The 18480-nt window shown below is 36.6% G+C and overlaps 1 protein-coding gene across 1 annotated transcript in view; it reads right to left on the bottom strand.

Moving 5' to 3' along the window:
• The window catches only part of LOC140237712 (divergent protein kinase domain 2A-like), a 70429-nt gene that overhangs the window by 20130 nt on the left and 31819 nt on the right, over positions 1-18480 (bottom strand). The window contains exons 2-3 of the mRNA XM_072317633.1: positions 5858-6002; positions 5023-5329 (exon numbers count right to left, since the gene is read on the bottom strand). Of these exons, the coding sequence (XP_072173734.1) occupies positions 5023-5329; positions 5858-6002 (452 nt within the window). The remainder of the gene's footprint in view (positions 1-5022; positions 5330-5857; positions 6003-18480) is intronic.

Consider the following 18480-nt stretch of genomic DNA (forward strand, 5'->3'; position numbering starts at 1 on the left):
TAGGTAGACCAGACCAGGTGTGGAAATCCTCAGTCATAGTCTCAAGGTGCCATTAAAATCTCTGGGTCACACATCACTCAATGCTGCAGACATCGGAGGAAATTATGCATTTCACAAAAGGCCAAATTTGTATCCGGTCCTCAAACAAATTTGAAAATAAGCACTGATTACACTATTAAGATGGTTATTGTTTTGTCTGTGCACTTGCAAGTGAGTTAATGAGCCCAACACTGCAAGTCACTGCATGAATATATATATATATATATTTTTTTTTTTTTCCTTTCTCTCTCTCTCGTAGTCACTCCATCGGGATAGTGTAGGGATTTGTCAAAGATGTTTGTTTCGGGTTAGTTAGGTTTTCATATCTTAGTTTCTTTTGTAATTCTGCTTCTTATGTATAACAGTACATCAATCAAATGATTTGTTGTATTCCATGTCAATAGAATGCACCCTACAAGCACTGCTTTTCAGCATTCCTCCCCATTTCCAACATTTCCGTATACTTAATATTCTGTAAACTCATCTTCTATTATGCATTGTCATGTAATTTATGTATTCAATTTCTGTAAAATATTTATATGTTTCTGTTGGAAATGAAAAAGTTTTAGAGGGTTTTTTTTTTTTTTTTTTTTTAAGTTTTAGGTAAATCCAAGCTCCATCATCACTCAATAAGATGGCTACAATTTATGATGTCGCAGGTATGGAATGATATATTTGAAATATAAAGAGAATTACACAAAATTTCGTTTGTTCTGACAAATACACATTTTGTTGACTTGCTACTGACATGGAGTAAGGGTAATATTCTCCCTGCCTGCTGAAAAGATGCAGTATGCTAGAAATGTGAACAAGAAGAATTCTCTGTGTATTTTCTCTTTATCATTCCACTCCTGTGACATCCCAGCCTGTTGTAGCCTTCTTCATACTGCGCAAAAAACAGCACATGGATTTAATCAAAACTTCAATAAATGCATAGCTTTTGAATGGATTTTTGGATTTTCCTCAAACTTCACTGATGTATTCTACTGCTATTTGTGCATTCACTTGATCCACATAATGAGGTAATTTCACTTTAACTAAAAAACTTCCCAGTTTTAGACTCTGGAGGTCCATTTACATCATCCTTCATTAATGATGTTTCAGGATGTGCCTGTCACGTTCCTCTTGTCCTATACTTTGAACTATTCAGGAAATGACCTGGAGTGCACTTGAGCTGATGTAGTAATGAAGACATGCATAAATTAATATTATACATTTTGATTTCCCTTGAATAATTGCAGCGAAGTATTCCTGTCCTTTTTTAGCACTGTTTGCAGTTGCTATTTAGTTGCTTTTTTTTTTCTTCTTCTTAAGAGAAGAAAAGCCAAGTATTTTCTAGTCCTTATTGGCGGGTTTCAAAACTAATCCATAGTGAATATGACAAATGTGTGCATAAAGGCTGAAATGTGTCAAAGTCATCATTATTATTCTCACAATTTTGACTTACACCCTAGTATTCTGTCTTACAGTTTTCTATGATGTATCATAATATTTCTTATGAGTTTTGGCATCTGTGATGGATGTCAAACATGATTCCATACTTTGCATCTAATTTATCACGGATGTGACATCCAAATGACACGCACACTTATCGTCGCTGGGATGACAAAACCTCGTATCTCAAAATTGTCAAATGTTCAGGAGAGCGAAAAAACATGGCGGCCAAAGCACTATAGTGAATGGGAAAGCCTTCTCTTTGACATGTCATGGTGGCTTCATTTTTGGAGTAAGACAGTTAGGATTTGGCCAAGACATCACTTGACCCATTATTTGACCATTAAGCTAAAAAAAAAAAAAATTGACATTTTTGAGATACGAGGTCCTGTCACCCCAGCGACGTTATACTGTAACCGACTTTGCTGTAGAAAAAATTAAGGTCAATACTACGTGGGACAAGACGACCATACTGTGGACCTTTAAAATGTCTCCATGCCCCAGTCTGTTCCCTCTAAACATGTGTGGAATCCTGGCATTACATACAACTAACAGACAGCGCAAATATTACATTTTTGATCAGATCCGAGAGAAGAACAAAGAGTCTAGCTTACAAATACAAACACATTATACCCACTCCTATCTAGATGTCATCTTAGGAATGTCCAGTGCTTAGCCAAACACACTGTCTCCTTGGTTATTTGAGTTGGCGCTAGGAGACCAATGGACACATTCGTGATGGCCAGACTAAACACAGCGGAGATAATGTGTATCTCTAGAGGCTCTTTTGATTCTGTAACATGCACAGTATTGCTTTTAAATCTCCATCATCTGAGGCAATACCAGCCATGGGACTGTGTGGTAAAATATGTTCAAGCTTTAACTTTGCTCCTGATGGAAATTTGATCTCCTCTTCTTCACAAGTGAGCAAACACTGTGATACAAAACTGCCTCTTTTCAATCATGATCAATTCTTATTGCATTCATCACATACACACAGACTCTAAATGACATAACATACTGACCGTGGAAACTGTCAGTTTAAATAAAGTCATGTTTAAAACCAATGTACTGTTATCATGGCTCACATCCTTTTCATCTGTGGATGAAATGCTAGTTTGGGAAGACAACATTTTTTTAAAATCTCTTTCCTTTCCAGATGAGACCTTCAAATTTGAATTTCCATGCTTTTGGCAGATCACTAACATGCTAGCATGTTTGGGAAACAGCTTACACAAGACTAAAGCCTCTTATGCAATCAAAATGATGACAAGTTTTATTCAAGGAGAGACAGTGTGCATATATGCATCCCTTTTGTTGTCTGTGAACACAACATGAAATCTTGTAAAACAAAAGTTAATCTTCTTACTGTGGCACAAAGGATTTTCTTTGCTGTAGTCATTGACTCTTTTATCTCTTTACAGTTATTATGAGTTGTTAAAACCATTACGTTAACTTAACTGTATTGTCACAAAGCATTTGATATCTGTGTTGACCATTTCACAAAAATTCAACATGAAAACTGCCCTGCTTTTACCATGCTAATGGAAAGAAGTTATTATGATTCATTCATAGCAATATTCACTCTGTGGAATATTTTGAGTATTTCTCACACTAATGTGCTAATCAAATATCATGATTGCCTAAACTGAATATATTGTAAAGTCCATGTATCACATGAAATATAGAGCTTCTGCCCCCATATAACATGGAAATTTTAGAAATTGAAACTGTTGCTAACTTTGGATAATGACTGCTTTGAGATTAATAAACATTACTTTGTAGTTTTCAATATTATTTGCAGGACTATGAACACATAGTCATATTTAGGACTTTGAATAATAGGACACAGTGGTGGTGAGAAACAAATAATATCAAATACATGAATGCTGCATTTGTGTTAATAAAGGGCAATATGTCAATCAATTGCAGTAAAAACAACTTGATGCATGAATCATTAATTTGAAGAATGTTGAAGTCTAAGATAGTTCATGAAAAGAACAAAAAAACATGGGAAGAATAGCCATGAAAAGAATTAGGAGAAATTCAAGCAAATTGACCAGTATTGCAAACTTTTCACCATCTTCATTTTGATAAACACTTTGGTGTGATGTTTCCCTGTGTCTGAGCGTGTGTGTTTTGTGTGTGTGTGTGTGTATGTGTGTGTGTGTGTGTGGTTAATGATTGACCTAGCTGTTTGGTGCCAGGCTTTGGGCGTATTTGTTTAGAGACCATCAACTCAGATCTTGGGATAGTTCTAGTCACTATGGAAGAGAGCATACTGATGTGCTTAGAAGAATCCCGAGGGTATACCACTCATCATTTTTAGTAGCTAAAAGTGACAATTTTCTTTAAATAGCATCTCATCAGTCACTCACAGATCCTAATTTCTTTTCTAATATGAGAATGAAACAACTTACCTTCTTTGTTAAGTGCCTAAAACACAATAATAGGACTTTTCTCATTCCAAATACCCCATCAGCATAACCCCCATGCATAAAGACTGACCTTAATTTCTGAAACCAAAGCTTTCTGATTCCACTTGTCATGTACAGTTTGAGCTGTATCAACAATGACAAGGTATGCAAAATACTTTAACCCCCCTCCCCCCAAAAACAACCAAACAAACAAACAACAAACAAACTTGAAGAGCTTTAAAGGTAGGGAATCCCATTTGCATGCCTTAAATGAAGAGTTGTATAAATACAGTGGTATGTTGAAGAGAGTATCATTTTAGAAACTCCCATAAAGTAGTGAAAGTGGAAGGTAACATTGAGTACATTTTTATTGACCGTTAGATTTTGAATTGAATTTTTTTCGGGGCTCACCGTAAATTCCAGTACATTACTAGGCTATCTTTGCAGACCCATGCACTGCATGTGTGTCCATCATGTATATTTTGTGAAGAAAGTTCATCAAAACTTACAAACATTTCTATATACATTCTTGCCACACACTCTATATGTTATTACATCAGCTCTTATACTTTTAGATTTGTGTTTATAGATAAAAAATACAGAAGACTGCAACAAAAAGGCTTAAGTGTGGCTGACACACAGAACTACTGGGTAGTTGAGTTTTGTACATTATTCAAATTGTAGATAACTGTTGACTTCCAAATTTCTCAGCAGTGGCCTAAACAAGTCCCCTGAGGTTCATATTTAATGTTTTGCTGCATTTTGGGAGGTCTGTAAAAGGTATCCCTACCTTTAAATTCTATTACTACTGTAGGAAATGACTGAATATGGCAACAATACATAATGATCATATCCTTACAACTGCTATTTCTAGTAGACAACATGTTCTGCAAACATCAGTTTTGAAAATACTTGTGCCATCAATTTGTTGGCAAAAAAATTGATCGAGCAGTCACAGGTTTGTGTATGGTATTGAACAATAAGATGTTAGCTGAATTGAATATTTATCATTTATGCAAACTGATACTACAGAAGACATTCACTCTCAATGTAAACATGGTGATACAGTGCATAGGGCAAGGACAACCTCAATAGCAGTTTGCATTTAATACTTGTGATGAAGAGGACTTACTGGTTGAGACAAGTTCCTTGTCCACCACCATGATGCTTCCAAGGTTGACCACCCTGAGCTGGCCTTGTGGAGTCACTGCAAAGTTCTCGTACTGGAAGTCCCAGAGGAAGATCAGCCACTTGTCACAGGAGGAGTAGAAGTCCTCCACCATCTGGAGGACTTTAATGGCCACGCCCACCCTGTCTTCCCAGGATGCAGGGAGGTAGGCAGCCAGCGGTGAACCGCTGGTCTCAGTCAGGATCACTCGACCACACTCACCAAGGTACTCTGGGAAGTATGGCTGAAGTGACGGCACGGTTCTAAAAAACTGGAGAGATGAAGAAGGACATGAATTAGAGTATGAATGACATGTTTGTAAGAGAGAAGGAGAGAGACTTTGGACCCCAGCAATGTGTCGATGGTGACTTTGATGAAGATGGTGAAGATGATGATGAATAGCTAAGATAAGTCTCTGCTCCCATATTATGTCAGCAGAATTGAGTGACTTAATGCAACACTTGATACAACACTATTTATCCAACAAGGATTATCTACATATGAAAACAAATAAAATCTTTCAAATATGGAGAATATGCCATCACTTGAAAAAGTATCCACATTAATTCATGTGTAGCATCAATGTGTACCAGAAATGGCTGGAAGATAAGCAAATGTCATATTTTTTTATCCTTTCCTTTTTCCAAAAGGGTCCAAAATGTCTGCATGCCTCGAGCAAGTATCCCTAAAGCTCCAATATAATCTTGACTGAATTCAATGCAAACATTTAGGCATAGCTAAAGAACAAGATGAAAAATGCTTAAGTTTGAGAAGACGGAAGAACCTTGGGCCTATCTACCTTTAGCAAGGCTGGTTCAGGATCAACAGCCAATGTTGTGGCCAGGAAAGCCATCTCCATGGACTCCAGCCCAGTTTTCCTCCGAGTCACTCCATACAGGTGCTTCATCAGCTCAAAGAAGTCTGGACTGGCGCAGGTGGTGGCACTGTACAAAAACCATCAAAACATTGCATTTCATTCTCATCTTGTGTGCTTATGACACTTATCATAGACATCAAACCAAGTACTGTTGCTCCTAAATGACTTTCCATCTCACTTAGTTATCTCTCCATGAATTTGAAAATTGAAGTGATAGGGATTCATCTATATGTGATGCTAATTTGCCGCTTGCCATTACTTTTATTGTACTCTACAAATCCTTGGCTTGATTGGCAGGTGTGTTTGCACATTCAGGCATTGCAGGAATCTTGTACAGATAGGGATCAGTGCAGCATCAAATGAGGGTTCATGAACTTGTTGATGACGAGTCCCGAGTATACTCGGGCAGGTGTCTATGGGAAATACGTGTTTAGCAAAATCAATTCAATTCAATTAAATTCAAACTTTATTTCATTTTTCGAAAAGAACATAAACATTTCACTTTCTTTGGTAACAGAGAATAAGGTTACATATAATCAAAACAAAGTAAATTGAGAAAACATAATTGTGGAACCTTGGGGTAAAACAAATAATGTTGTAATGAAAATTGACTGAAGTGATATATAGACGATATAACATTACACAAAATATCGAACAATGGAGGGACCCATTAAAAAGGTAATGCTTGTAGAATGTGGGCCCCTCAGGTACAGAATGTCACTAGAAAATGAACTGATGCAAAAAGGGGAAAAAATTGGGAATAAAGTCAGATAAAACTAGACTTGGAATTTGTCAAGACTGACAAATTAGGTGATCCGATTTTTTTTTAATCGATGATTCGAGTCCTAATCGCAATAGGCATGACCATACAGGTTTCATCTGTGTTTAATGACATTGACCGTGTGATGTTTTAATTCTCATTTAGAAAAGAGAGTCAGGTCTGCCATCTTTGGTACCAATTTCAGTATACACTATAACGAAGATACAGAATGAAACATTTATGACATTTGACCCTAATTTACCTACCCAAGATGGTGTTCGATCAAGTAGTTGTTATCTTATAATAATGTACGTGACATGAACTAAACATGTGCAAAATATGGGGGTAATAGGGAATGTCTTTCTTGAGTTATTGCAAAGAAAGTTGCAGAAAGAAAGTAACATGAAAATACATCGAAGCTAAGCTTTTGCGAAGTTTTTCGACGTGATTTCGATGTCGCATGAAAAAGAGTGGGCAAAGAAACGATAGCGCAAAGTCTCAGCTACAACATATTAAAATCTGGGAGAAATTCACAGAAGAGTAAGTGAGCTAGTGTTCGATAAAGACAGTCATGTCAATTTTCATTTCCAGAAAAATTCCCTCCCATAGAGATAACACGTAAACTGGTTAAATTTGACAAGGTTACATTATATCTATTTTCACGAGGTGAAGACATCATCCGATTAAAACTTTGATTGAAGAAAACTTAAAGAGTATTACATTGGCTACAACATACTAAAATCTGGAAGAAATTCACCGAAGGGTAATTGAGCTAGTCGTCGATAAAGACAATCATGTCAATTTTCACATCTAGAAAAATTCCCTCCCATAGAGATAACACGTCATAATGAAGATAAAGAAAGAAGTACATATGACCTTTGACCCTACTTTGCACAGACAAGATGGCATCTGAGCAAAAAGTGGTTATTTTGTGAAATGATTCTTGTAACATGGTCTTTACGTATGCAAAATATGGGAAAGATAAGACATGTATTCACCAAGATACAGGATGAACCATTTTTGACCTTTGACCCTAATTTACATACCCAAGAAGGTGCCCGATCAAGTAGTTGTTATTTTATGAAATAATGTACGTGACATAAACTAAACATGTGCAAAATATTGGGCTGATAGAGCTTGTTTTTCTTGAGTTATTGCAAAGAAAGTTGCAGGAAGAAAGGAATATGAAAATACATGGAAGATAAGCTTTAATTTCAACCAAGTTTTTGGGCATGATGCCGACTCCGTATGAAAAAACGAAGGGCACACTTACAATAGCCCAAAGTCTCAGCTACAACATTCTAAAATATGGGAGAAATTCACCGAAGCATAAGTGAGCTAGTGCTCGATAAAGATAGTCATGTCAGTTTTCATTTCCAGAAAAACTGCACTCACATAGAGATAACACGTAAACTGGTCAAATTTAACAATGTTACTTTTAATCCCTTTTTACGAGGTGATGCCGTCATCCAATCAAATTGTTGTTATTATATATCTGAAAGACCATTTAATAAACTATAACATATTGAAATTTGGACGAAAATCAACTAAAGAATAAGTGAGATATGCTTGAATGAACTTGAAATTTGATGACGTCATTTTGAAAATTTACTTTTTTTACTTTATTAAGAAATTTGATACCTTTTAATCATTTTTTCAGCATCGCCAACCCATGAAATGACATGTACAACTCATCAGCTTTCAGAATATGTAAAGAAAATGGGGGGTCACCGTCCATCCTGACGAGTAAAATCGGATTTAAAATTGGCAGTTTTTTGGCATTGTTGCACTGTATATCGCCATTGACGCGCGCGCGGAATTTCAACTTTGACGGGCCCGTTTGACGTCATTTTGAATCGGATTGACTTGAAACTTGGTAGAAATATTCCTTGACATTTCAGATATCCGATCGGAGTGAAAAAACGGGAAATTTCTATTGCATATAAGCTGTGCGTGCGTATATGCGCGCGCGCGTACGCGTCCGTCCGATTTTTTCAATTTTTCAAAAAATGCTCCAAATGGTCTGAAACGTGTGCAAAAAACTTTTGAGCTAGATTGGAGCATACAAATATTTCAACGCGCGCGTACGCGCACGTTTTAAGAGTACAGATGAATTTTGAGAAAATGAGTAGAATCACCTTGATACGAACTATATGTGAGGTAAATTTCATAGAAAAATTCCATTCCATTAATGAGATATGAATGAGAATGTGTTTTCATATAATGACGTCATAGTGACGTCACGATCGACTGATCGCTATAATTTTATTAGATTTGTCGTCTTTTGGACATGATACATATATGGTATAATTTTGACATTGATAGGATCAGGACTTTCTGAGCTAACCTCTACACAACATTTGAGCAGAAAGAATTTTTTGTGACAACGGGAAGTTTAACACTAGAGATTGTAATTTGTCATCACTGACAAATTAAGGTGATCCGATTTTTTTTTAATCAATGATTCGAGTCCTGATCGCAATAGGCATGACCATACAAGTTTCATCTGTGTTTAGAGACATTGGCCGTGTGATGTTTGCATTGTCATTTAGAAAAGGGAGTCATATCTGCCATCTTTGGTACCAAATTCTGTATACACTGAATAACGAAGATACAGCAATGAATACATATGACCTTTGACCCACCTTTGCACTCCCAGATTGCATCTGATGAAATAGTGGTTATTTTGTGAAATGATTCTCGCGACATCGTCTATACGTGTGAAAAATAAGGGAAATATAGGACAGGTATTCACTCAGATACAAGATGAAACATTTATGACCTTTGACCCTAATTTACATACCCAAGATGTTGTCCGATCTAGTAGTTGTTATTTTATGAAATAATGTACGAGACATGAACTAAACATGTGCAAAATATGGGGGTGATAGGGCGTGTTTTTCTTGAGTTATTGCAAAGAAAGTTGCAGAAAGAAAGAAATATCTCAATGCATAGAAGATAAGCTTTAAATTCAACCAATTTTTTATCGTAATCCCGACATCGTATGAAAAAACGAAGGCAACAAAACGTTAGCGCAAAGTCTCAGCTACAACATATTAAAATCTGGGAGAAATTCACGGAAGGGTAAGTGAGCTAGTGCTCGATAAAGACAATCATGTCAATTTTCATATTAAAGAAAATTCCCTCCCATAGAGATAACACGTCATCACGAAGATACAAAAAGAAGTACATATAACATTTGACCTCAATTTGCACAGACAAGATGGCATCTGAGTAAAAAGTAGTTATTTTGTGAAATGATCCTTGTAACATGGTCTTTGCATGTGCAAAATATGGGACAGATAGGACATGTATTTACTAAGATACAGGATGAAACACTTATGACCTTTGACCCTAATTTACATACCCAAGATGGTGTCTGATCAAGTAGTTGTTATTTTATGAAATAATTCACGTGACATGAACTAAACATGTGCAAAATATAGAAGTGATAGAGGCTGTTTTTCTTGAGTTATTGCAAAGAAAGTTGCAGAAAGAAAGAAATATCTCAATACATCGAAGATAAGCCTGAATTTCAACCCAATTTTTTGACGTGATTCTGACATCGTATGAAAAAACAAAGGGCACACTTACGGTAGCGTAAAGTCTCAGCTACAACATATTAAAATCTGGGAGAAATTTACCGAAGCTTAAGTGAGCTAGTGCTCGATAAAGATAGTCATGTCAATTTTCATTTCCAGAAAAACTGCACTCCCATAGAGATAACACGTAAACTGGTCAAATTTGACAAGATTACTTTCAATCCATTTTTACGAGGTGATACCGTTATCCAATCAAATTATTGTAATTTCATGTTTCAAAGAACATTAAATAAGCTACATCATACTGAAATCTGGGTGAAAATTGACAAAGGACTAGTGAGATACGCTCGAATAAACTTGAAATTTGATGACGTCATTTTGAAAATTTACTTTTTTTATTTTATTAAGAAATTTGATATCTTTTAATCATTTTGTCAGCATTGCCACCCCATGAAATGACATGTACAACTCATCAGCTTTCAAAATATGTACACAAAATGGGGGGTCACCGTCCATCCTGACGAGTAAAATCGGATTTAAAATTGTCATTTTTTTGGCATAGTTGCACTGTATATCGCCATTGACGCGCGCGCGGAATTTCAACTTTGACGGGCCCGTATGACGTCATATTGAGTCGGATTGACTTGAAACTTGGTAGACATATTCCTTGACATTTCAGGCAGCCGATAAGTGTGAAAAAACGGGAAATTTCTATTGCATATGAGCTGTGCGTGCGTATATGAGCGCGCGCGTACGCGTCCGTCCAAATTTTTCAATTTTTCAAAAAATGCTCCAAATGGTCTGAAACGTGTGCAAAAAAAATTTGAGCTCGATTTGAACATACAAATATTTCAACGCGCGCGTACGCGCACGTTTTAAGGTATAGATGAATTTTGAGAATATGAGTAGAATGCACTTGACCTGAAATATATGTGACGTAAATTTCATTGAAAAACTCTTTTCCATTAATGAGATATGATTGAGAATGTGTTTTCATATAATGACGTCATAGTGACGTCACGGTCGACTGATCACCATGATTTTAGTTCGATTGCCGTCTTTGGGAGACGATACATATATGGTATAAGTTTGACATTGAAAGGCAATGCACTTTCTGAGCTAACCTCTGCACAAATTTTGTCCAGAAACAAAGAAAGAAAGATTCCGTACAGATACAGAAGGTGATCCGAGAGGATACTCGGATCACCTAACAAAGAATCCGTACAGATACAGAAGGTGATCCGAGAGGATACTCGGATCACCTAATGAAGCTAAGCTTTGATTACTTAAGCCGAGTTTTTCGACGTGCTTTTGACGTCGTATGAAAAAACGGAGGACACATTACGATAGCGCAAAGTCTCAGCTACAACATATTAAAATCTGGGAGAAATTCATCGAAGGGTGAGTGAGCTAGTGCTCGATAAAGACAATCATGTCAATTTTCACATCTAGAAAAAATCCCTCCCATAGAGATAACACGTCATAATGACGATAAAGAAAGAAGTACATATGACCTTTGACCCCACTTTGCAAAGACAAGATGTCATCTGAGCAAAAAGTGGTTATTTTGTGATATGATCCTTGTCACATGGTCTTTACGTGTGCAAAATATGGGAAAGATAGGAGATGTATTCACCAAGATACAGGATGAAACATTTATGACCTTTGACCCTACTTTACATAACCAAGATGGCATCTGATCAAGTAGTTGTTATTTTATGAAATAATGAACGTGACATGAACTAAGCATGTACAAAATATGGTGTTGATAGGGTATGTTTTTCTTGAGTTATTGCAAAGAAAGTTGCAGAAAGAAAGAAATATTTCAATACAACGAATATAAGCTTTAATTTCAACCACGTTTATTGACGTGATCCCGACATCGTATGAAAAAACAAAATGCACACTAACGATAGCCCAAGGTCTCAGCTACAACATATTAAAATCTGGGAGAAATTCACCGAAGCATAAGTGAGCTAGTGCTCGAAAAAGACAGTCATGTCAATTTTCATTTCCAGAAAAACTGCACTCCCATAGAGATAACACGTAAACTGGTCAAATTCGACAAGGTTACTTTCAATTCATTTTTATGAGGTCATGCTGTCATTCAATCAAAATTGTGTTATTACATAACTGATAGAGTATTAAATAAGCTACAGCATACTGAAATCTGGGTGAAAATTGACTAAGGATAAGTGAGATACGCTCGAGTAAACTTGAAATTTGATGACGTCATTTTGAAAATTTACTTGTTTTGATTTATTAAGAAATTTGATATCTTTTCATCATTTTTCCAGCATTGCCAACCCATGAAATGACATGTACAACTCATCAGCTTTCAGAATATGTAAAGAAAATGGGGGGTCACCGTCCATCCTGACGAGTAAAATCGGATTTAAAATTGGCGGTTTTTTGGCATTGTTGTACTGTATATCGCCATTGACGCGCGCGCGGAATTTCAACTTTGACGGGCCCGTATGACGTCATTTTGAGTGGGATTGACTTGAAACTTGGTAGAAATATTCCTTGACATTTCAGACATCCGATCAAAGTGAAAAAACGGGAAATTTTCATTGCATATGAGCTGTGCGTGCGTATATGTGCGCGCGCGTACGCGTCCGTCCGATTTTTTCAATTTTTCAAAAAATGCTCCAAATGGTCTGAAACGTGTGCAGAAAAATTTTGAGCTCGATTTGAGGATACAAATATTTCAACGCGCGCGTACGCGCACGTTTTAAGAGAAAATATGAATTTTGAGAATATGAGTAGAATGCGCATAACTTGAAATATATGTGACGTAAATTTCATTGAAAAAATCTATTCCATTAGTGAGATATGATTGAGAATGTGTTTTCATATAATGACGTCACAGTGACGTCACGGTCGACTGATCACTATTATACATTAGATCTGTCGTCTTTGGGACATGATACATATATGGTATAATTTTGAAATTGATAGGAAGAGGACTTTCTGAGCTAACCTCTACACAAATTTTGTCCAGAAATAAAGAAGAAGAAGAAGAAGAAGAAGAAGAACCAACAAAGAATCCGTACAGATACAGAAGGTGATCCGAGAGGATACTCGGATCACCTAACTAGAGATTGTAATTTGTCATCACTGACAAATTAAGGTGATCCGATTTTTTTTTATCAATGATTCGAGTCCTGATCGCAATAGGCATGACCATACAAGTTTCATCTGTGTTTAGAGACATTGGCCGTGTGATGTTTGCATTCTCATTTAGCAAAGGGAGTCATATCTGCCATGTTAGGTACCAAATTCTGTATACACTATAACGAAGAAACAGCAACAAGTACATATGACCTTTGACCCACCTTTGCACTCCCAAGATTGCATCTGATGAAATAGTGGTTATTTTGTGAAATGATTCTCGCGACATCGTCTATACGTGTGAAAAATATGGGAAAGGTAGGACAGGTATTCACTAAGATACACGATGAAACATTTATGACCTTTGACCCTAATTTACCTACCCAAGATGTTGTCCGATCTAGTAGTTGTTATTTTATGAAATAATGTACGAGACATGAACTAAACATTTGCAAAATATGGGGGTGATAGGGCGTGTTTTTCTTGAGTTATTGCAAAGAAAGTTGCAGAAAGAAAGAAATATCTCAATACATAGAAGATAAGCTTTAATTTCAACCAAGTTTTTATCGTAATCCCGACATCGTATGAAAAGACGAAGTAAACAAAACGATAGCGCAAAGTCTCAGCTACAACATATTAAAATCTGGGAGAAATTCACCGAAGCATAAGTGAGCTAGTGCTCGATAAAGACAATCATGTCAATTTTCACATTAAAAAAAATTCCCTCCCATAGAGATAACACGTCATAACGAAGATACAAAAAGAAGTACATATGACCTTTGACCTCAATTTGTACAGACAAGATGGCATCTGAGTAAAAAGTAGTTATTATGTGAAATGATCCTTGTAACATGGTCTTTGCGTGTGCAAAATATGGGAAAGATAGGACATGTATTCACTAAGATACGGGGTGAAACACTTATGACCTTTGACCCTAATTTACATACCCAAGATGGTGTCCGATCAAGTAGTTGTTATTTTATGAAATAATTCACGTCACATGAACTAAACATGTGCAAAATATGGAAGTGATAGAGGCCGTTTTTCTTGAGTTATTGCAAAGAAAGTTGCAGAAAGAAAGAAATACTTCAATACATCGAAGATAAGCTTTAATTTCAACCAAGTGTTTTGACGTGATGCAGACATAGTATGAAAAAACGAAGGGCACACTTACGATAGCCCTACGTCTCAGCTACAACATATTAAAATCTTAGAGAGATTCACCGAAGCATAAGCGAGCTAGTGCTCGATAAAGATAGTCATGTCAATTTTCATTTCCATAAAAACTGCACTCCCATAGAGTTAACACGTAAACTGGTCAAATTTGACAAGATTACATTCAATCCATTTTTACGAGGTGATGCCGTCATCTAATCAAAATACTGTTATTACGTTAATGAAAGAGCATTTAATAAGCTACAACATACTGAAATCTTGGTGAAAATTGACAAAGGATTAGTGAAATACGCTCGAATGAACTTGAAATTTGATGACGTCATTTTGAAAATTTACTTTTTTTACTTTATTAAGAAATTTGATATCTTTTAATCATTTTGTCAGCATTGCCACCCCATGAAATGACATGTACAACTCATCAGCTTTCAAAATATGTACAGAAAATGGGGGGTCACCGTCCATCCTGACGAGTAAAATCGGATTTAAAATTGGCAGTTTTTTGGCATAGTTGCACTGTATATCGCCATTGACGCGCGCGCGGAATTTCAACTTTGACGGGCCCGTATGACGTCATATTGAGTCGGATCGACTTGAAACTTGGTAGAAATATTCCTTGACATTTCAGTCATCCGATAAGTGTAAAAAAACGGGAAATTTCTATTGCATATGAGCTGTGCGTGCGTATATGTGCGCGCGCGTACGCGTCCGTCCAATTTTTTCAATTTTTCAAAAAATGCTCCAAATGATCTGAAACGTGTGCAAAAAAAATTTGAGCTCGATTGGAGCATGTCAACATTTTAACGTGCGCGTACGCGCACGGTTTAAGTGTAAACTGAAATTTGAGAAAATGTGTAGAGTGCGCTTGATTTGAACTATATGTGACGTAAATTTCATAGAAAAATTCCATTCCATTAATGAGATATTAATGAAAATGTGCTTTCATATAATGACGTCATAGTGACGTCACGGTCCATTGATCACAATGATTTTACAAAATCTGTCGTCTTTGTGACATGATACATATATGGTATAATTTTGAAATTGATAGGCAGAGGACTTTCTGAGTTAATCTCTGCACAACTTTTGTCCAGAAATAAAGAATCAGTACAGATACAGAAGGTGATCCGAAGGATACTCGGATCACCTAAAAAGTCAGCCCATCCTAAACGGGTTAAGTGAACAAGTAGTAAAAAGAAAAAATCTTCAACCACAGAGGTTGTTATCTCATTTGAATGCAGATTCTTTTTTTTTTTCATTCTCATACAGAAAAATGATGTAAATGTCATTTTTAAGTGACTACTAGTGAAGTTCAAAAAATACAATTACTTCAATAGAGATAACAAAAACCTTTTTGGAATCACTGCATTGGTAATCATTGAGAACTGAGCTTCTATTGTACAAATCTTGTTGATTATCATATTTAAATGAGTAACAAAAGCAGATATTTAGTGCATAAGGTCTGAACCTCTAACCTGACACCAACATGCACATATAAGGCTTGCTTGAAATTCAAGTCCCAGCACCTGTTTTGTCTGATTCCACTATTCAGTCACAAGGAGCAATACTATACATATTATTTATCATTTACAAGTCTCAAACAAATTCTATACCAATCTATTACATTTGGGATGAAAGATAAGATAAATTCTAACTTCTGAGCTCAAAAAATTTTGAGTGAGATATCATTCTGAATCCTGAAAAGAGGAAATTTGCGATGACAAACTGTGTGAAGTATAATTTCATTTTTTCTTTAAGTTTGAATCGTTCGTAAACTGACCTCATCTGGAATGGGCCATTTAAGGCAAACATCCCAGCATCTAGCTAACATTCTAAAGATTATTCCTTGCTTCAAAAACAAACAAACAAACAAACAAACAACAACAACAAAACCAAATTGGGACACAATTCCCAGACCTGATGATTTGATAGGTGTTTAGGACTACATTGTAGTCCCAATCTCCAAGTACAAATTGTATGTGGACATTCAATCACAGCATACAAGTTTGTGCAAAACAAATTCATGCTAATGGAGGCACAATGCAGTGGAATGATTAAAAAATTCATGATAAAAAAAAGCTATGAATAGAATTTTGAAAATGACCGACACATCACACTCATAGTTGACCTTTTCCCCTGACTTACAGTCATATAGTCATCGGAATATGGGCATTTTTTTTCTTTTTTAACACAGAAGATTTCTAAACTTAGAGGTATGGCTGAGGACTGTGTGGTAGCTACATAAGAAGCCACAGGATTCCACGGAGCCCACAGCGTATCTCTTGGAAGTAAGATTTCATGACTCCAACCACAAAGCACCTGTGTGTAAGCCTCAGGCTAATCCTGCGGATGCCCCATGACACCATTGCAGAATCCCTACAGCTTCCCCAGGTGTGCCATTCTCCCATCGGATGAGAGATTGAGGTACCCATATCATGTTTTATGTTTCACTTATCTTTAAGGATAAACCTGAGGTATGTTTCCTGTGAGGACATAATGATATTATGGTGGTATATAGCGCTATGTTTTTTACCAACTCTTTTACTCTCTATCTATGAATGGAGGCCAACTACTTTGAAGTGAAAGGTTCATATATTTGTTCTCAGTTTTCTGTGCTATGAAAGAAATATTTGCACTTGAAATCCATTTATATGAAGTATTTTGAGGTCATCCCTAGGGTCTCTTGAAATCTTAACTGGAACATATGACCCTGAGCAAACATCTCTGTGCTCCACATATGGAGGTTGGAACCACCGCGATGCTTGACTTGTTTGCTGAACGTGATCAATCTATTTACCTAACAAGAGTTTCAACTTCAAGGTACACCTTTTTCCCCCCTTGTCAATCCATTGAGAAAATCCTGTTTGTGCATACCTCCATCACCCAATGACGGATATATTTCCGACACTTACATGAGCCATGATAATTTTGCATGTACAGACCGACTGCACCCAGTCACACATTCCCAATTAAAATTTTCCCTTTTTTGACAGCTCTCACAATTAAAGTATTTCCTGTTATTGTTTGCATAGCATGTGTCACTGGTAAAACAGTCCTTTAAGATGATAAATTGATCTAGGCTTTGTGGTACCTGATCACCCTTCCATCTACAGATTTTTCTATGTTTGCCTTACAATCTTTGTATCTTTCATCCAAAGATTCCCCTGGAGCGGACACACAATAGCAGGCCTAGGAGTGTCCTTCCCTTAACCCTCAGTTCTTATTGTCTAGGTGAGATGTGACAGTGTGAGTAGAGGCATGATGTCAACCTTCACAACTATACAATATACCTTTAAGTCTAGAAATCAAACAGATCCATATTAGCATCCCAATAACCCCCCCCCCCTCGTTACAACAAATACACATGTGTGCATGATGTGCAAATATACCGAGACAAGGGCATTCAAAATAAACATCCACATCCTCTTCCCCTTTTAAGGCCACACTGACTTGGATTTTACTTCCTTTTATAAGTGTGTATGCTTTCCCCTCTCTGCCCACAATGCTACATGAGGTCGAGACTCATTCATGGCAGACTGAAGACACGACACTCTCCAAAAATACAGATCAGTCACCTGTTCACAATGTGTAATCATCCTGGGGTTTTTTCCCCTCTCATTAGCAGCTAATGTTATATGAGAAAAACGTGAGGAAGGGCGGTTAGATACAAACTTGTGCAAGTGTAGCAGTCAAGCCTAATCAAGTTGCACAGAAAAGATATTAATCCATGTATCTCAAATCTGGTACTGTGACTCATTTATCACAGCACTGAGAACTACAACTCTCCTCCAGATGAAACATGAGGGACTAGCCAGCTTACAGCATCATATATTTCTTCAAACCAGGTGCAGAATTAAGGGCTCGAAGCAATAATGCTGTGATGTAGATTGAAGTAGTCCGTTTCTTCAAGAAATGTTCTCTGGCAGTTTCAGTATCAATTCCTAATCCAATCGGTC

This window comes from Diadema setosum, chromosome 14 (genome assembly GCF_964275005.1).
Source record: "Diadema setosum chromosome 14, eeDiaSeto1, whole genome shotgun sequence".
Taxonomy (NCBI): Eukaryota; Metazoa; Echinodermata; class Echinoidea; order Diadematoida; family Diadematidae; genus Diadema; species Diadema setosum.